The sequence below is a fragment of the Rhineura floridana genome, chromosome 1, assembly GCF_030035675.1.
Source record: "Rhineura floridana isolate rRhiFlo1 chromosome 1, rRhiFlo1.hap2, whole genome shotgun sequence".
Classification (NCBI taxonomy): Eukaryota; Metazoa; Chordata; class Lepidosauria; order Squamata; family Rhineuridae; genus Rhineura; species Rhineura floridana.
In genome coordinates, this window is record NC_084480.1 from 150,010,549 (window position 1) to 150,030,379 (window position 19,831).

Here is a 19,831-nt window from a genome sequence, read left to right on the forward strand (position 1 = left end):
GCAAGAAAGGGGATTGCTATCCTCCTTTCTATATCAGTTGCAGCAGAAGATCAGGCAGGGCTGGCTCCTCCTCCCAGCATCCCTGACTACTGGCCATGCTGGCTGGGGCTGATGCGTTCCAGTAACATTTGGAGGGTCACAGATTCCCCATCCCTGACAGTCAGGTTCTGTACCCAGGGTTTGGATTCTACTCCTGCCTTGGTGGAGAGATGCAGCTAGTGGCAGCTTTGCCCAGGTAAACAATTCCAATGTGGCTCAACAACCCCCTTTCTGCACAGCAGAGGGAAGGGAAGGCCAAGTCTTTTCTAACGATAGGTTAATGGCTTTGGTCTTTTGCCTGCAAATCTGGAACCGGATGAAAGTGAAGTCATTTGATTTCCCTCACTTCCCCCCCCCCCAAAAATATAATCAGCCAGTTTTTGGAGTATACAAATCTCTATCCCATCCTGCCTTCCTTTCCTTTCAGGCTTAGCTCATCTTAATGTTTTAATGTTTATATTCTATGTTGTATTTTGTTGATTGTGTTAATTATTTGTTATCTGATTTTATTGTAATATTCCTGTATTTTATCCTGTTTTGTACACCGCCCAGAGAGCTATTAGCTATGGGCGGTTTATAAATGAAACAAAATAAATAAATAAATAAGGCTGAGATGGTGGTGATGGTGCAACTGGAAAAGGATAAAGGTGGGGGATTAGGAAGTGGGGCAGGGGTAGAAAGATACAATGTCTTGGTGGGCGAGGTGCTTCATGGGCCATCTTCATGCCCAGAGACAGGGTGCTTTCCCCCAAAGGAAAACTATACAGAGTTTTTTTTTTTTTAAAAGGACCACATTCTGTTCACATCCACCTAGATCAAAATGGGGACGTGATGTGAAATGCATCTTTCGCAATCATGACAGAGTTTACTGGGGAAGGGCTGCGGCTCAGTGGAGGAGCATCTCAGCTGCAATCCCTGGCATCTCCAAGTCAGGCTGGGAGAGCTGCTGCCAGTCAGTGCAAACAATACTGAGCTAGATGGATCAGTGGTCTGACTCCCTATAAGGCAGATTCCTATATAACAGGTGAGCAGAGAGGGACACTTGTCAGGTCCACGGCACAGAGGGAGGGGAGGTTTAACTCTTTGCTCCCCCACTGTGGTCTGACAAATATCTCTCCCCCCCCCCCGCCACCACAAGTTTCAGGGAAGCTACTATTGGTGTAACGGCACTTGTGGGGAGATTTTTTGGAGATCATGAGGGGGAGGAAAGGATTAAGCCTCCCATCTCAGCATGCTATTGTCCTGATGGAGTCTCTCTCTCTCTTTCACTGTTTCACACACACACATGCATACCTACCACTAATGTTCTCAAGAATCCTGATGTGGTTGCTAAAGATGCATTTAACATTGCATCTCATTTGGCCCACACCAAAGGGAGACTGACCTTTTTGTGTGTTGAATTGGCATTGGCTACTGTGTGAATCTCGATGGGGATCTCGATGGGGATGGCGCCCCTGGCCAACTCGCCCCCCTCCTCTGGCTCTGCCATGCCCTGGCACGGAGCAGGAGAGGCGATCCAGCAGCTGGCAGAAGAGCGCTGCGTCGCGCCCCAATTTGCCTCCTTTGCCACGGCACTGAGGCCGCTGCAGCTGAGGAACCACCTCCAGCTTCCCCCCCGTTCCCCGCCACCGTAGGAGGGGCCAGGCTCCCGCTGATGCCCCCGCCTCCCCCCCTACCTGCGTTGGCCAGAGCGCGCAGCCGAAGGAAGGCGAGGGGAAGATCAAAGGCCTCCGTCTGTGGGAGGGCGGTCTGCGTGCTGCCTCGGCCTCAGAAGATCTAACTGGCTGCGTGGGAGATCCAGCTCGGCAGCGGCGCACGCCTTCCACATGTTAGCGTGGTGGCAGGGCGGTGCCTAGGGGTGGCTCTGGGTGTCACCCCCCTCTCATGGTGTCACCCAGTGCGGTCCGCACCCTCCGCACCTCCCTAGTGACACCGCTGCTTCATATATGGCAAGAGCCTTTGTTGTAGAATCTTGAGCATTACTTTACTTGCATGGGATATTAAGGCAATAGTTCGATAATTACTGCATTCCCTGGGATCCCCTTTCTTTGGAATTGGGATGTATATGGAATGCTTCCAGTCTATGGGCCATTGTTTAGTTTTCCATATTTCTTGACAGATTTTAGTCAAAATTTGGACAGATTCAGTCTCAGTAGCTTGTAGCAACTCTATTGGTATGCCATCTATTCCTTGTGATTTGTTTCTTCAAAGTATTTTAAGAGCACCTTTCACCTTGCATTCTAAAATTTCTGGTTCTTCGTCATATGGTTCCTCCGTGAATGAATCTGTCATCCTGGCATCTTTTATAGAGTTCTTCAGTGTGTTGCTTCCATCTTCCTTTTATTTCATCTTGGTCATTCAGTGTGTTACCCTGTTGATTATTCAACTACCTCTAAGCGAGTTTTTTTTACAAGAAACATGAAAATTATCAATAAAAACATTTAAAATCAGCAATTAAAACATTTAAAACAATTAAAATCACAGTAAACTAAAAAGAGATTAAAACACATCAATATCTATACGTCTGGACAGGTTCGTTTAAACAGAAATGTTTTAAGCAGACCCCCGCAAAAAATGAAAGCACCTGCTTGATGTCAATAGGCAGGGAGTTCCAAAGGGCAGGTGCTGCCACACTAAAAGAATGATTTCTTACAAGTGCAGAACAAGTATAGTGTGGCATCTGTAACAGTGTCAGTTCCGCAGACTAAAGCGCTCGAGTGGGTACTGTAAGTGAAATTTGCCTCGTTAATTGTGCACACCCAAGATTCTCAGTCTCATTGGAAGATGGCCCCTCTCTCTATTCTGCCAATTTGCTTCAGTATCACACTTCCTTTTATCCATTGCCAAAAATCAGTTACCTGTTTTTCCCCCCTTTCCACATTATCTCTTTCCTTGAATCTATGGATCCACCTCAATGAAAAAAGTCTCCGACATCAGGAGCTCAAAGAAATACTTAAATGCTGAAGAGCCTCCTATCAGAGGCCCCAACCCTGAAAATATTATCATGCATGTTAGAAGTAAGTGTGCTATAGGCTGAGGGTATGTTTCATTTAAGCACTGTCTTGCAGGGAGGCGTCACCCTCACCCCCCCAACACGTTTTGTCAGCAGAATCACCCACCAGGCACCCCGTGGGACTTTCCCCTCTTGGCAAGCAAGCTGAACATCCTGCAACATTCCACATGTCTGGCAACATGCTGCTGAACAGCCTTTACTTTATTTATTTAAAATATTTCTATCCCACCCTTCTACCCTATAATAAGGCACTCAGGGCGGCTTACAAAAATAAAATCAAACATGTACATAATAAAATTGAAACAGTAAAATCACAAAAACATTAAAATAAATTAAAATACATAAAATACAACACACACACACACACACACACATATAGGGATTGGTACTAATTTGATCTTTCACATGACATAAAAGCCAATTCTGCTTCTCTCTCCTTCCACATACTTTCCTCACACGGCTTCTTTTTATAGATGAGAATCTCTTCATTCTGCATAGTTAGAGATGGCATGTGTGCCTTCGTGGCTACAAAAATGCAACCCTGCTACCTGTCTATTTAGTCAGATGCTCTCTCAAATGCTTTCCAGTAGGGGTCAGTGGTGTATAAATATGTGGCATACAATCACTTCTGGACGACATTATGTTGGCTATGTAGTCCAGCATGGTCTACTATCTGGTGCTCTGAGCTTTCAGGTAGAAGTCTTTCCTAGCTCAACTACCTGAGAAATTTAAACTGAAGATGCCAAGAAATGAATCTGCTCTGCGTGTGAAATGTGTGCAGCTGCCACACCATGCAATATGAAAATTCATGTTTTGAAGTACAATCCCCCCCAAAAGGTTTCCCTACCCCTAAAATAGTGCATTGTTCCTTATGCTTGATGGCAGGACATAGCCTCTCTTTAAAACTTAGGACCCAAAGGCCATATTGTGTCCTTGCCTTGCTCTGTCAAGGCTAAGAACATAAGAATTGCCTCCTTGGATGAGGCCAAAGGTCCTTTTGCTCCAGCATTCTCTTTCCCACAGTGCTCACCTAGATTCACCTGGAAGTTCAGTCCAGGACTTTAAAGCGATGGGCTTCTCCTGTGGCTTGAATTCAGAGGTAAACTGCTCTGAGCACAGAGGCTCAATAGATTCCATTGCAAAGAGCCATGAATCAAGCTGTCTTTCACAACATTTGTCTAATCTTTTAAAAAGCCATCTAAGTTAGTAGCCCTAGCCGTAACATGTGGTAGTAATCCTACAGGTCGTAGGTGCAAAAGTAGAAGAAGCTAAGAATTGCTTTGATCTGCAGGAGGGATGGGGGAGAGACTTGATTCAGTTCATATTTCAAGCCAAATCTATCAATTTGTACTTTCCAAAACGATATGGGAACCAAAACACAGCTCTTCTTTGAAATCTTATTTGAATTTTGCAATGCAGTTCACCAACCGACTAATGTTTCCAAAACAGGTGTGACAGAAGGCGGACATTTCTTTGGGCTTGCAGGCGGGGGAGAGATTGGAGGAAGTTTGTCCCTGTGGTGCCATCATTGTAATCCTCATCCTTCTCTCCCTACAGGTGGGGCAACTGAGGCGGCAGAGGCTCCTTCTGACAGGCCAAAGTGGAGGAAGTGGCAGCTGTGTGGTGAAAGGAGGATGCTGCAGTTCTGACACTGAGCGTGCCACTGGTAAGCAGAAGGCTCTGGGCGGGCCCCTGAGTATGTGCAGAGTGCGCCTCCCCCTGCGGCTTCTGCATCTCTCCGGGGGTGGGAGGAGGAGGAGAACCTCTTTGGGGTCCCTGAGCTGACTGGCGTAGTACGCCTCTTGGGAGTCAGTGGACCGAGCCTTAAAAGGAGGGGGGGAAGGAGGAAAGGGGCTTGGCTTGGCTCGTGTCCTCCACTCGAGCAAGGTGCTTTCCTGAATGGTCTGGTCCTCCTCCTACCCCTCCTCTCCATCTCTATCCTCCTCTACCTCCTGCAGCACCAGGCCTCGATTTAGAGAGAGGTCACCAGAAATTTCACCAAGAACAGCTTCCTAGGAAATAAACATAACCATTTATTTTAGACTAAGAGCACAATTGAGGCCCAGAACCACTAAGAACAGTTAACAACTGCAAGAGCAACCAGTTGTTTCCTCACACTGCCCTGGGAGGCTGATGGCCGCTATTTCTCCTGCACCAAGTCAGCTTATGGATGGCTGCTCTATCAGGAAAGAGGGACAGACTGTTACAAAGGTTCTCCACATTAAGTAACCACCATGGGAGGATGTCATTTAGTATGTGCATTCATTATACATAACTGACAAATGCTCGTTAGAAGCTGTTTCCTGGCCTTAAAATTTAGTCTCAGTTCTTCTGCTCTGGACACCAAGGGCCTAGCTCATTGTTTCTCAAACAGTGGGCCAGGTCCCAGCTTTTAGATGGGCCTCAGTGCCACAGCCTACCAAGTGCTTTTTCGCTTGCCTGCCCTGCTCCCTAGCTGTACCACAGCCTTTTGGGTGGACTAATGCCAGCACCAGCAACTCCTTGCTTGCTGAGTGAAGGTGGCCAGCCAGAAGACAGAGAAGTTCAGAGGGACAAGAGGGAAGGAAGGTCTCACTTCTGTAGGAGGGATGGCAAAAGGTGAATATTTATTAACAGCAAATAAATGAATACACTGAGAATGGAAAGGAAGTGGATAAGCAAAGAAAGCAAATTCTGCCTAAAATGTCACCATACAGGAATAGCCAATGTAGTGCCCTCCAAATACTGTTGGACTACAAGTGCTGCAGGGATGAGACTGTGCTGGGACCATCAAGGGGCAAGCATTTCCACCTGCCTTGCCCCACCCCTCTGCCTGGGCCTTATCAGGAGGAGCTGCAGGCTGAGTCATGCTGCTGCAGGGATGAGACTGTGCTGGGTCCATCAAGGAGCAAGCATTTCCACCTGCCTTGCCCACCACCCCTGCTCTTAGTGACATTTGTTTGGGGACTGTCCTTTACCAGGAAGATGAATGTTTTTGGTTTGCTGTTCCTGTTTTTTTAGCTTTTCCGTTATTGTTAGTCTCTTAATGTTTTGATGTTTGCATGTTCTGCTTTGTACGTCGCTTAGAGCGGCTGACAATTCAGCCAGATAAGCGACTAATAAGTCAAATAAATAAATAAGTCTTATCATCCCAAACCGGATCTGGATCAGGGAGTCCATACACAACCCTAGGGCCAAATTATGACACCATCTGCCACACTTTTGTGATTGGTTCTGCCCCTGCATCACCATTTTGTGACTGTTGGGCCTCAGTAATTTTCAGCCATCTCAAGTGGGCGCTGAGCATAGGCGGCTTGAGAACCCCTGACCTAACTAATTTAGGGTGCAATCCAAAAACACATTGACCTGGCCTGGGAGCAAGTTCCACTGAACTCAGTGGGACTTCTGAGAAGACTCTTGAGAGTATGAACATGCTCTTTACTTTGATATGCTCCGTATCTTTTTATTCCCTTTTTATTTATTACGTATTCCTTCCTTCCTTCCTTCCTATTTGTTATGGCTTCCTTTATTATAAAATCGCAGTAAAGACATTTATGTTAAAAATGAGCCATGGAATGAAAAATTATGAGGTATCTCTGTCTCGGAGAATGCCTTACGGGGAGACACTGGCACCCATCTCTATGCCACTCAAGATTACACAGTGAGGCAACTGCTGAGGAAACCAAACCCAACTCTTCATAGAGGAATGCAAGTGAAACATATTGCACCATTTGTGGTGGACGATTTGCCACCCATTAATGGTCCCCCCAAATCATTTGCCTCATTTTACCTTATGGGAGGGACGGCTCTGAAATCTTTTACTGAGATTTGTCTGTAAACTTTCTTTCTGCAAAACCAGACTGCCATTTAATGTCTATTGTTATATCCTCTGAACAGGTCCTCTCCCAGCTGAGTTTGCTTCTAGCCCCTGTGCTTGAGTGGTTTCTCTTTAATTTCCATTCCCTTACCCACACAACTTCCTGTTCCCTCATCTGGGTTTTACTGCATTAGCTATTTGATGAGAGCCAAGGATGTTGCTGCATCTGGAGTTGGCTTGTCCGGGCAAATGTCTGCTAAGACACTTCTTTGTTCCAGTAAGCTTCCATTTGCTTGTTGCTTCATTATTCTCATCAGGTAAGTGACTTTTTTATTACCACCATCATTTAAATCAGTGGTTTTCAAACTTTTCTGACCTGGGATAGTTTTTTTTTAATCCCTGCCTGAAATATAGGACCCACTATTAACTTAGTGTGTATATAGCAATAGTTTTATACAGAGCAGAAAGTGGTACAGTTGAAGTATTTTCTGAAATGGTGTTCATATGTGCTAATCTTTACTGTGAAAGCCTTCACAGGAAAGCTGGGCTGATGCCACTGGTGTGACCAATCTTTGGTTGTGACGAGATGCAGTTGTGAGTCACAAAAAACAGTAATTTAAACAGCACCCAAGTGAGCTTGCAGATATTTGGCTTATAGATACAAAAAGCTGACATTCTTCTTAACCCCAGCCACTTTTGGATATTTCCTACTATTTTATTCCTCTGATTGCGCTATAGGGTTATGTCACAGAGGTAACAACTTAAGTAACAACTTAGATTCTAAGGTCTCCAGTGTAGTGGGAGAGACCAAAATCTGATGGAAATGTATACTGGCTTTGAAGTTGCTACATCTCCCTTTATTTGCAAGTCGTCCAATTAAATTTTCATGTTTTCTCCCCCTATTTTTATTCTTACAGGTTGTGCTCTTGAGCAGTCTGCAGACATGATTGTCAAGGAAAATGTGTCCGTCGACCTGAAATGTTCCCAAAATAAAACCACTTATTCTTATATGTACTGGTTTAAGCAAGAAAGAAACGATACACAGCTCCAGCTAGTGATTTTTTCGGTGGAAGATAGTGGAGCAAACTCTGCCATTGAGAACAAATTTAAAGAGCGCTTCAAGAGTTCTGGAACAAAGAGTTATTCATTGCATCTGAACCTGAAGGCAGCCCAGCTGGAAGACACTGGCGTCTACTTCTGTGCTAAGCAAGATTACACAGTGAGGCAACTGCTGAGGGAACCAAACACAAACCCCTTCACCGGGGTTCTACATACAGTGATCTGTATGCAAGGCTTACCTAACCTGGTTGTTTCATTTCAGACATGCGTGTTGTTAGTATTGAACAAAAAGTGATCTGAAATATGTTGAACTGCTCTCCTTTTTTGTGGTGTAGGACCCAATTCCTATTCTTTCCATGTTAAATGTTTTTGTTAAAGAAGTAATGTCCAGGAACGCATCTACTTGGTTATCTGTATATTACTTCGTGTTACTGTATAGCTCTGCTTTATGGCGAGGCTCTCAAAGCAGCTTACAAAAGATTATCACATTCCTGTCTGCTCTCAGGGACAGAGGTAACAGGATCTCCCTATGGGGTCAGGATGATTAAGAAGGTGGCATGCTTTGCCCTCTTCTTTGGTGTTGCCCTTTGGCCTCCACCCACTAGATCGCAGAGCCCACAGAGGTCCTTTCAGGCAAGGGAGGGGGGCTGAACAGTGGATCTCACAGTCCTGCTTTGGGTTTCTCATGCACTCACACTTTGGGTTTGGGGCTGGGCCACCGACAGTTGAGTAAAAAGGGTCCATTTCTCCCAGACCCTGGGACCCCAGGCTCTTAGCTTTCATTTTTTTTAAAAAAGTGAAGTTCCTAAGTGCTTTGAATCAAGAGATATATACCAAAATATCAGCTGCCCCCCCAACATGTGTTAAAAAATGAGTTAGTAGCCAGCTGCTCCAATCCCCGCCCTTTCAGGCTTTTAGCTAATAAGTGAAGTCAGAGTTCTGATTGACAAGGGATTTGTTGCCCTCCAGGCAATAGCTAGAACCCCTTGCAAGTCCTGAAAACCTTCCCAATATGAAGCTTTAACCCTATACTTACTTTTCTAAAAATAAAGCTGCAATGCTAATCCCACATACCCAATAGGAATAAAGCCTATTGAATTCAATAAGACTTACTTTTGAGTAGACATTGTTAGGACTGTGCTGTAAATCAACAGGACTTTTGAGTAGGCATACCAAAGAATTGTGTTGTAAATCTTTCTCTCCTCCTCCAATTCTATTTGTTTAAGCAATTAGGTAGGCTTACTTGGGTGTCATGCTGCTATGTGGCAGGTAACTAATAATGATTTTTTAAAAAAGGTTCTTCAGTGACCAACTGGCTTTGACAATAAACTACTATATGGGTGTGTGTATTTTTACATCTCCATTGTGTGTGTATATGGAGTCTTTCTAACAGCCATGTGAGGGAGGTTAGACAGAGTTGGTTCACTCAAGCTGCGTATGTCCAGAGTATTTGTGTGTGTTGGCAAGTTTTGTGTTGTTGCTGATGGTATTTTGCTGTAAGTGCCAGAACTGTGGAACGTTGCCGTTAAAGCAACTGGGGGTTGTCTTTGTGCATGTTCCTTCCCCTTCATGGCATAGTTTGTGAATATGACATGATATATTTGCACCTCGCTTTTCTTTCTGGATCATTGCCCCCCTTTTATCTTTGCAACAACCCTGTGAGGTAAGATAGGCTGAGAGTTGGTTCAGTCAATCTGCACAGGTTTTTATGGCTGCTCCTCTCTTGTTAATGTTATTCTAATGTTTAAATGCTATTTCATAATTTTATGATTATGGTTTTTGAATTATTTGTTGCAAAATTCCTTATGAGGGCAGGAACGCTGAAAGTCAGGTTAAAAATCTGTTAAATAAATACACCTTCAATCAAGACTGTGGATTCAAAATAACTGTTCATGTTGATAATATGTGTACATAAGCAGCGGTTCTTGCCAATAGATTGCAGGGAAATAGGTGGTGGTGGGTGGAAATGCAGTGGCCCCAATCTTCATGGCACCCATTTTGGGAAGTGAAAAAAGGACCTGATCTAGCATTTTCTTGCCTCCACAGCTGGAGTCTGTTTCAGAGATTGTCCCTCCTGAACTGTCTGGGCTATGCCTGAAAACCAGTGAAAGTAACATCTCCATCCTGGAAGCACCGACCCAACACACCAGCCTCACTTTCCACACTGAAGCACTCCTGCACCGAGGCTACAAAAGTGGGGTGGGGGGCAGGAAGTGAGTGCCAGCTCTCAGTGGTGGAGACCAATGACTACTGAAGGAGGGGGCTCAATCATCTGACAAGGGTAGTGATGGTTGGGGTGGGTAGCAGGCAGCCCCATTGGGCCTAGCCAGGGCATGCGACCCCCACCAGTTGCCTAAGTATGCTTGCTGTGCACTGAGTCTGGACCTGGAAAGTCAAATCAAGTGGCTGTAATTAAGACTCGCTTCTGTTCCCTCCTTTTCCATCCAGAACTGCTGATTGAAGATCTAGAATAAGATTGTGTGCATCCCCAAAGAGGAAGCAAACAGTGATGTGGACAGCAATGAAGGAGGGATCATAGTTTGTTTGTTGCTTGAGGGGGTTCTGTTGTTGTTTTTCTTATGTTTACTGTATTTTTAATATTTAAATTTCAAAATAAAATTAGTTTTGACTGATGTCCTTTATGATTCTAATGTATGAAAGCTGTGTTTTTTTTGTTTTTTTTATGAGGAAGAGAAAGAGGGATTTCTGAGGGTGATTCAGATTACGGAAAGGGTTTGGCAGGTGAGAGTTGAATACTCCTCCCACCACGCAAGCTGCTTCCCCAAGTAGCAGCCCCTCAGAGCTTTACAGTTATAGCAATAAGCCTGATAATGTGTGTCTAGTTGATTTAGGATTGTTTTGTACATTCAGTGTGAACAGAAACTGATTCCCAGCAGTGCCACCTGGAGAAGACTTTGGGTACAAGCCCAGAGCACCACTCAGCAGAATGGGCAGGAGGGTGGCTGACTCAGCACATTTTGAAGCAATACACATTACTGTCTGAGAAGGAGGGGGCATCCCCAAAACACTATTATGTTCAGAGTCTGAAATTACCTTAGTGCACTAGTAGAAGCTGATGATGATGATGACACCAAATTGATCAGGATGTTTAGAAAAAGCAAGGATCATTAGGAAAATGATTGAAGCAAATCTACCAATAACGTAATGCCTTTCTACAAATCTATATATGCTTGGAATACTGGGTGATGGGGAATGTTATATATACATACATGTATAGCTAATGTGGAATTCAATATACATAAACAATAAATAAAATGTATTCTTCCATAAAGCTATAAAGGTTCATAACATTTTAATAGTTTAGTAGGAAAACAGATCTTTTTCTTTTTGGAGCTATCTCCCCTGACTATGCTGGTTGTTTGGAACTACTTGTACCCAAACCAATTGATAACACTGTGCTGAATATCTCGGTACCTCTAAGACGTAGAAAGAATTGCAGAATAGCTAAGATGCTTAGCTTATTAGCTGGAGTGCTTAGCTCACTGTGAAAATGTACTTTCATGTGAAGTACTGAACATTGCCAAATTCATTAGAACACCATATTCACTAGAACACGATGCAGAGAAGTACAGTACCTATGCAATGCCCGTGTAAAATGCCTATGTCATTTTGATGTGTTAAATCCTGATTGGTAGATGCTAAAGTCTGAAATGTATAAAAAACCCAGGCAAACAGTGCCAAGTTGCAGTTCTCCACTCACTCAGAGGGAGACCGACCAAGTGTACACTTGTCATCCAATAAAGGCCGACCTTTTTGCTGCAAGCCTGTGTCTTCAAAATTTTTATTCAAGGACCCCCAGCAAAATAACCCAAGGAGAAATACAAAATTCTCCAACACTGTGTACAGTTCTGGTCACTGCACCTCAAAAAAGGATGTTGTAAAGCTCAAAAAAATAATAATCCGAAAACAAATGAAGAAAGCACAAATGGTGACAAAGGCAGGGCTACTCAGTTAGTGGGGCTTGCTACTTACTGTGCCATTCATTTCATGACAAATGGGAGAGGGCCCCATTTGTCATGAATTTCCCAAAAAGCAAGCAAGGACAGGTCCTTTAGCCACAGTGAGATAACTAAGGAGACAGCCTTCCAATCAAGGGATGCTTCTTTATGATAACAGATCAAATCTGCTTTATAGATTACAGCAAAGTCTTTGACTGTGTAGATCATGAAAAACTATGGAATACTTTAAAAGAAATGGGGGTGCCACAGCATCTGATTGTCCTGATGTGCAACCTATACTCTGCACAAGAGGCTACTGTAAGGACAGAATATGGAGAAACCGATTGGTTTCCCATCGGAAAGGGTGTGAGACAGGGGTGTATTTTAACACCCTGTTTGTTTAATCTGTACGCAGAACATATCATACGGAAAGCGGGATTGGACCAAGATGAAGGAGGTGTGAAAATTGGAGGGAGAAATATCAATAATTTAAGATATGCAGATGATACCATAATATTAGCCGAAACCAGTAATAATTTGAAAAGAATGCTGATGAAAGTTAGAGGAAAGCACAAAAGCAGGACTACAGCTGAATGTCAAAAAGACTAAAGTAATGACAACATAAGATTTATGTAACTTTACAGTGGACAATGAGGACATTGAACTTGTCAAGGATTATCAATATCTTGGCACAATCATTTACCAAAATGGAGACAATAGTCAAGAAATCAGAAGAAGGCTAGGAATGGGGAGGGCAGCTGTGAGAGAACTAGAAAAGGTCCTCAAATGCAAAGATGTATCACTGAACACCAAAGTCAGGATCATTCAGACCATGGTATTCCCACTTTCTATGTATGGATGCGAAAGTTGGACAGTGAAAAAAGCGGATAAGAGAAAAATCCACTAATTTGAAATGTGGTGTTGGAGAAGAGCTTTGCACATACCATGGACTGCGAAAAAGACAAATAACTGGGTGTTAGAACAAATAAAACCAGAACTATCACTAGAAGCTAAAATGATGAAACCGAGGTTATCGTACTTTGGACACATAATGAGAAGACATGAGTCACTAGAAAAGAACATAATGCTGGGAAAAACAGAAGGGAGTACAAAAAGAGGCCAAACAAGAGATGGATTGATTCCATAAAGGAAGCCACAGACCTGAACTTACAAGATCTGAGCAGGGTGGTTCATGACAGATGCTCTTGGAGGTCACTGATTCATAGGGTCGCCATAAGTCGTAATCGACTCGAAGGCACATAACAACAACAAGAAGAAGCATTTAATGATATTTTTGGAACTGGTTCAGAGCCTGGATGAGATGGCTTAGGGAGTGATACTGCTCTATGTAAGCCTCAAACTGTAGTGAATAGAAGGGTTTCTCAAAAAGTGCTTAGGATGATGGGAGGTAATACACCAAAGAAGAGCAAAAATATACCATCTACCCCTGATCAGATCCAGGGTCTAGATAAGTAGGACCTGTGGTCATAAGTACCCTCAGGAGCAGGGTTGATAAAAATATATGATTTTAAAAAAATAATTAAAAAGTGGTGTTCTTATTTAAATTGGATTTTTTAAAAATTTGAATCAGATTTCAAAATATTCTTAAAACAATTAGTAAAAAAAAGCTTAGGCCAAAGATATAATAATGAATACTAATTATACACCCCCTCTAGGAAAAAGACGAAGGCCAAACAAGGGATGGATTGATTCCATAAAGGAAGCCACAGACCTGAACTTACAAGATCTGAACAGGGCGGTTCACGACAGATGCTCTTGGAGGTCGCCGATTCACAGGGTTGCCATAAGTCGTAATCGACTTGAAGGCACATAACAACAACAAAACTAATTATACAACTTCTAATTATATTCTATGAATATGCTAACAGCTGTTTATGGAGATGGGAAATAACCTGGTCAGTCCTATTCTGCAGGCAGTATACATGAAGCGCACATGGTCCTCTCTCTCAGCCTCTCTAAGTGCAAAGATAGAGAAGGTCAATGAATAGAGAATTCGGGGAGATGGAATAGATCTGAACAAGGAGAAGACCACTTAAGGGGTAATCCAGCTCTTAACAAGCCGTAGCTTCTTCTGCTGTTGTAGACAGAATTTTTTCTTCCTTTGGACTAGTTCATTCTAAACTGAGAAATAAGTTGGGAACTGAAAAAGTAGGAAAGCTTGTGTTTCTTTTCCAGAATGAACAAGGAAGACAAAGGTGAAGGAAGAAGACTTGAGTTAACTGCACCACACAATATTTTAAGTTTCTCATGTTGACTTGGCTGAAATTGCCTGGATTTTATTTTTTTAAGAACTTTTACATTTATCGAAAAACTGAAATAGTTAACCATTCAAAAAACCGTATGTGTGTTTTGTTAATGTCATCTATTGAAGAAGAAAACTAACCAAAAGAATAAACAATCTTAGTAGTACAATTTAAAAGTCCGTTTGGTGGTGGTGATTCTGACATATCAAGATAAAAATATCATGATTAATTGAATAGTTGGAGCTGGTTCATCTCCTGAATGATTTCTCAAATTCATTCTGCTTATACTAAAATGACTAAATTATCCCATTTTTGATGAAAATTAATCTGAATTCAGAATAATTGCTTACTGTGCACCTACCTTCTAATGAAACTTGCATCTCTCAATATGTAATAAGGTTATATTAAACAATAATTTACTTCTACTAAAAATGATGATTACATAGAATCTTCCTCGCTAGTGATTTAAACTGATTTAAATCATTGAAATCCAGTTCTTCAAAGAAGCTATTTAAACCAAATCAACCCTGCTTGGGAGCAAAGAAATGTGAGAGGGAGACAGCAGACGGTAATAACTAGAATTGAGTTCTGATCTGCCAAAAGTTTGTACTATCCAACGACCCTAAAATCAGAGGTATCTTTACCACAAAATGAGCACAAATCACACCTTTTACATATTTTCAATATGGGGCTCCCAAGTCTTTTTATTACAGCTGATGTAGTTCATGGGGAATATATGTATTATAACTGTATGCTTGCAATACTTTTAGAGATCAGGACTCAGCTAGTTTCATATTCCGTTGCAGGGATGTATTTTCTAAAAATGGTATATTCATCTCCAGATTCTTTGAGAATCTGGCTCCTCCCCAGGCCATATATGGATGTCTAAATATATGCCTAAAATGTAGTTCAATAGTGGAGGCTAGTAGATCCAAGAACTGAAATGATCTAGAAGATCCCAAGAAACCTTCTTCTCTCATAAATATCCAGATAGCCTACAGCAGAAATTAAAGAAACCTGCTGGGGTTCAAGATAAAGTCCATTTTACACTGCAATCAATAGGGCCTGCAGTATTGATTGCAGGGAGGCTGTATTCAGGTATCAGTTTATTCCATTTTCCCAAGGTTTCCTTAATTGATGTTTTCCACATTTTATTTGATCTTTCACATGACAAAAGCCACTTCTGGACATCTAGCGGAATATCGTGGAAATTTAGTGCTCATTTCTATGTTAATTGCTTCCAGAAAAATATCCGTTTGCAACCCCAATAACCCATAAGATCATGGGAGTAAAGTGACAAAATTTGGTTCAGTATATACCAGCATACAGTCCTTTCTCACTGGTTTCATAGGGGAATCATGGGGGAACAGAAGAAAAACAGAAAATAATAATAATAATAAAAAATAATAAAATAAAATTGTAATCAGTAAAACTAATGCAATAAACAAATCTGACTGCCGCCTTAGTTCACAGAAGAAACAGGACAACTGCTGATAGCATATAGTATTATTGTTTGGGTATTTGTGGGTTCAGTGATGCAATGCATACCTATGGGTAGAAAACAGAAAATAATAATAATAATAAAAAATAATAAAATAAAATTTTATTTATGAGTCGCCTATCTGGCCGAATTAACGGTCACTCTAGGCGACGTACACTGACATAAGAAAACAGAAAGCAGGGTAACCACTCCCCCCTCCTCTCCATTCTTAACTAAAAACATCCTGGTATAGAGGCAGACACAGTCCTTGGCTTGTGCTTGTCGTAGCCGACAAGGAACACAAAAAATCGTCTCCAGCAGCTACAGGGACAGTTCTCCTTAGCCCTTGAAGGTGTCCTTCCTCAGCCCTTCAGACCTGCTTCGGCTAAGTTTAGTGTTAGTTCTCTCAGTGTAGTAAAATATCCCAGGACAGGCCCAAATTCTTTCTTCAGGACCTGCAGGCTTCTCACCCGTCCTTCTCAAACCCTTCCGCTCTTTATAGCAGTTTATAGCAGTTGCAGCAGCACAAGCTCAGAGAGACTCCCCACCTGATAGCAACTAGGATGCGCGAGTGGTTTCTAATTTCCTCTTCCTTGCCCACACACCTTCCCGTTCTCACATCTGTGTCTTCTTGCATTAGCTACTTGATGGGTGTCAAGGCTGTATTCAGAGGAGGCTCAAGTCAGGCAAATGTGTGCTGAGACATTCCTTTGCACCAATGAGCTTCCATTTGCTTGTTGCCTTACTGCTCTCATCAGGTAAGTGTCCAACCATCATGACACAATTTTAATCCTCCATACACAGCACATCCCATGGATGGGAAAATAGGATAGCTTTCAAGAGAGTTTTGAGTGATATGATAGAAATATATACCCCTTAATTTCACCCCTATCTCAAATCAAGTTTCCTGCAAATTTGTGAACAGTGGCAATACAGAGTAAATGTGCACATCGGCAGCAGCTAACATCAATTCTGAGAAAACGATTGTCTGCTTCCAGGCTGGATCCATCGTTCTCTGATGTTTGTGCTCTCTTTTTGGCCTCTCTGCCTATTTTTCTCTTCCCATTTCCTTACTTAAACTTAAAAAAAGGAAGTGGTGTTGGTACCAGTTGTGAGACATGACCCACAAGGAATGTGATTTCAAAAAAACACCCGAGATGCCTGCAGCTGTTTGCCTTATAGATAGAAGACTTCAGTGGAAAAAGAACTGATAAAAGTTCTCCTTAATCCCAACCGCTTTTGGATGATCCCTGTATTGCATCCTCTGGACTTTCTGCTATGTTGTAGGAATACCAAAATTTAGGGATGAAGGTTATGTCACATCATTCCCTCTTTTATTTGTAATTCATACAATTAAATCTTTCAACTCTTTTACATTTTATCCTTATAGGGTCTGCTTTTCATCAGTCTCCAGACATGATGGTCAGGGAGGGGGATGCAGTGACTCTAACCTGTTCCCAAAGGAATACCAAATATTATTACATGTCCTGGTACAAGCAAGAACAGAAGATTCCTGCACAACCTAAGCTGGTGATCTTTTCATCAGGAGAGTCTACCATCGAGAAGGAATTTCAAGACCGTTTCAAGAGTCCTGGAACAAAGGATTTTGAGCTGTCTCTGTCCTTGGAAAATACCCAGGTGGCAGACAGAGGCACCTATTTCTGTGGCAAACAAGATGACACAGTGAGACAACTGTTGAGGAAGCCAAACATAAATATCTTCCCAAGATTTTGGCTGTTAAACTGTACCATCTGTACCATTTTAGTGCCTCCTTGACTGCTTTTGTCTGGGTGGAACGTATACTTCAAGAGTGAAATTACCTCCTGCTTGACTGGATGGAGGATGGAGAGAGATGAGGGGCGGGGGTATTTTGTTTGTGACACAATTGTATTTTGTTTTAATTTCATTTTAATCTAGTTGTTAGGACATTTTATTGCATGCAGTTTTCTTGTTTTTCTGTAAACTGCTTAGAGATTTTTATTCTATTAAGGAGTATAACTATTTAATAAATAATAAATAAACCTCTGGCTTTTGTGTGGCTGGAATGTACCAAACTGTACAAAGCAAAGGACCTTATCCATCGTGCCTCCCGCTTCTGCCTTTGACACAGACAGTTCACCTCCAGTAGGCATGGGGGAGATATTCGATCAGTTCACATTTCAAGTTGATTTTATCGAGTTCACACTATTGAAAACAACATAAGGACCGAAACAGAGCCACCCCTTGAAATTCACACTTCTCTGAATTTTCCAATACAGTTTTCCAACCAAGGAGTGCTTACAAAAATGCATAGATTAGGGGAAAGTGTGCATATGAATGAATATATTAGTGAAAATAACATACGAAACGCATTATATTATGAGACGTTGCTTGGAAAAATGCATACTTCAGTCAAAACTTCAGACAAACGTGTTTATTAGGAGAAATTTGCATTAAAATGCTGAAAATTTTCATGAGGATTTTTTTTTAAAAAAATTGCAAATTGCTGCAAAAATGCGGAGAACCAAATTTAAGACTGGACGAATGAGAAAGAGAGAACCCAACTGACAGATCCTTCCATTGTACTGTTTTAAAAGCTAACCCTTTCCATCTCATGCTTGCTTTTCACTGCCTTCTGTTCTTTCTGATGTTTGCCCCTTCTCTTCCTTGTCCTGTTGTCTTTCTGTCAGCAATTTCCACTCCTTTCTCTTCACCACAGAGACCAGCAACTTGGAGTCCCCTGGCCCCGTGATTGCTTTGGCAATGTAGAGTGGCTAAGAAATATTTCAAATAAATGAATAGCTACGTTCACTGCACAAGCCATGTTGTGTGAGCAGGGGCCAGTGCAGGAAAAAATCTAGCCACCTAAGTGGGGTGGGTGATGCTGGGTCTTTCATTCTCAGTGGGGTAGGGGAATGGCCCTTGGCCTCTTCCCTTTTGTGACAGCCCTCATGGCTACTGGTTTTAGGTGATGGGGAAGGCCTGTTAAGATTGGGAACAGTCAAGGGATGGGATATGTGGATTTCATTAAGAGCCCCCTATTTCCCTCCTGCCCCCTGCAGGTGGAAAGATGGCGTTTCAGGAACACGCCTATGAGGACTCTAGCCTTAACCCGGAAATCTCAGGTTTTGGGGCCTAGGATTGGTAGGCTTAACTACCATAATGTGCTCAGGCCTTGGAGCCACCTTCAGGTCCAGAAAACAGTAAGGACCTGCACCACTGCAGTTGTGGCTCCTAAACTACGGAACAGCTTCCCAAGAGAGGTTCCGCTGGTGCCTCTTTGCCATCTTTTCAAGATTGTTCTGTTCTAGTGGGTATTGTGTAGCGCCTTTGGAGGTATGTTTTTAGTCTGTTGTGGTCTTTAAGCTGCTGTTCTTTACTATGGTTTGAATATTATTCTTGTTCTTAATTGTGATTTGTATTTTTATTTGTAATCTGCCTTGTGTTTAATTTTACCATAGAAAGACTATGAAACAAATATTAGCCCATGCAACAGGCAGCCAATATGAAACCATTGTATTGGTCACAGCTGGTATCCATGCTGATTGGGACAGATAGTCCAAAACATCTTCAGGCATCAGGTTGATGAAGGCTAAGCTAAGCTAAGCTCATTCGGAAACAATTCTGCTTCTCTTTCCTTCCACATACTTTCTTCACACGGCTTCTTTTTATAGATGAGAATCTCTTCATTCTGCATAGTTAGAGATGGCATGTGTGCCTTCGTGGCTATAAAAATGCAACTCTGCTACCTGTCTATTTAGTCAGATGCTCTCTCAAATGCTTTCCAGTAGGGGTCAGTGGTGTATAAATATGTGGCATACAATCACTTCTGGATGACATTATGTTGGCTATGTAGTCCAGCATGGTCTACTATCTGGTGCTCTGAGCTTTCAGGTAGAAGTCTTTCCTAGCTCAACTACCTGAGAACTTTAAACTGAAGATGCCAAGAAATGAATCTGCTCTGCGTGTGAAATGTGTGCAGCTGCCACACCATGCAATATGAAAATTCATGTTTTGAAGTACAATCCCCCCCAAAAGGTTTCCCTACCCCCAAAATAGTGCATTGTTCCTTATGCTTGATGGCAGGACATAGCCTCTCTTTAAAACTTAGGACCCAAAGGCCATATTGTGTCCTTGCCTTGCTCTGTCAAGGCTAAGAACATAAGAATTGCCTCCTTGGATGAGGCCAAAGGTCCTTTTGCTCCAGCATTCTCTTTCCCACAGTGCTCACCTAGATTCATC

General features: G+C 42.4%; 1 gene segment (V, D, J or C); it reads left to right on the plus strand.

Annotated features, from left to right (window-relative positions):
• Window positions 1-7,001: 7,001 nt before the first annotated feature.
• On the plus strand, window positions 7,002-18,728 carry LOC133376947 (T cell receptor alpha variable 5-like). The segment is given in 3 exon segments: window positions 7,002-7,165; window positions 7,766-8,131; window positions 18,652-18,728. Coding segments are annotated over 3 exon segments (546 nt in total).
• The last annotated feature ends 1,103 nt before the right edge of the window (window positions 18,729-19,831 follow it).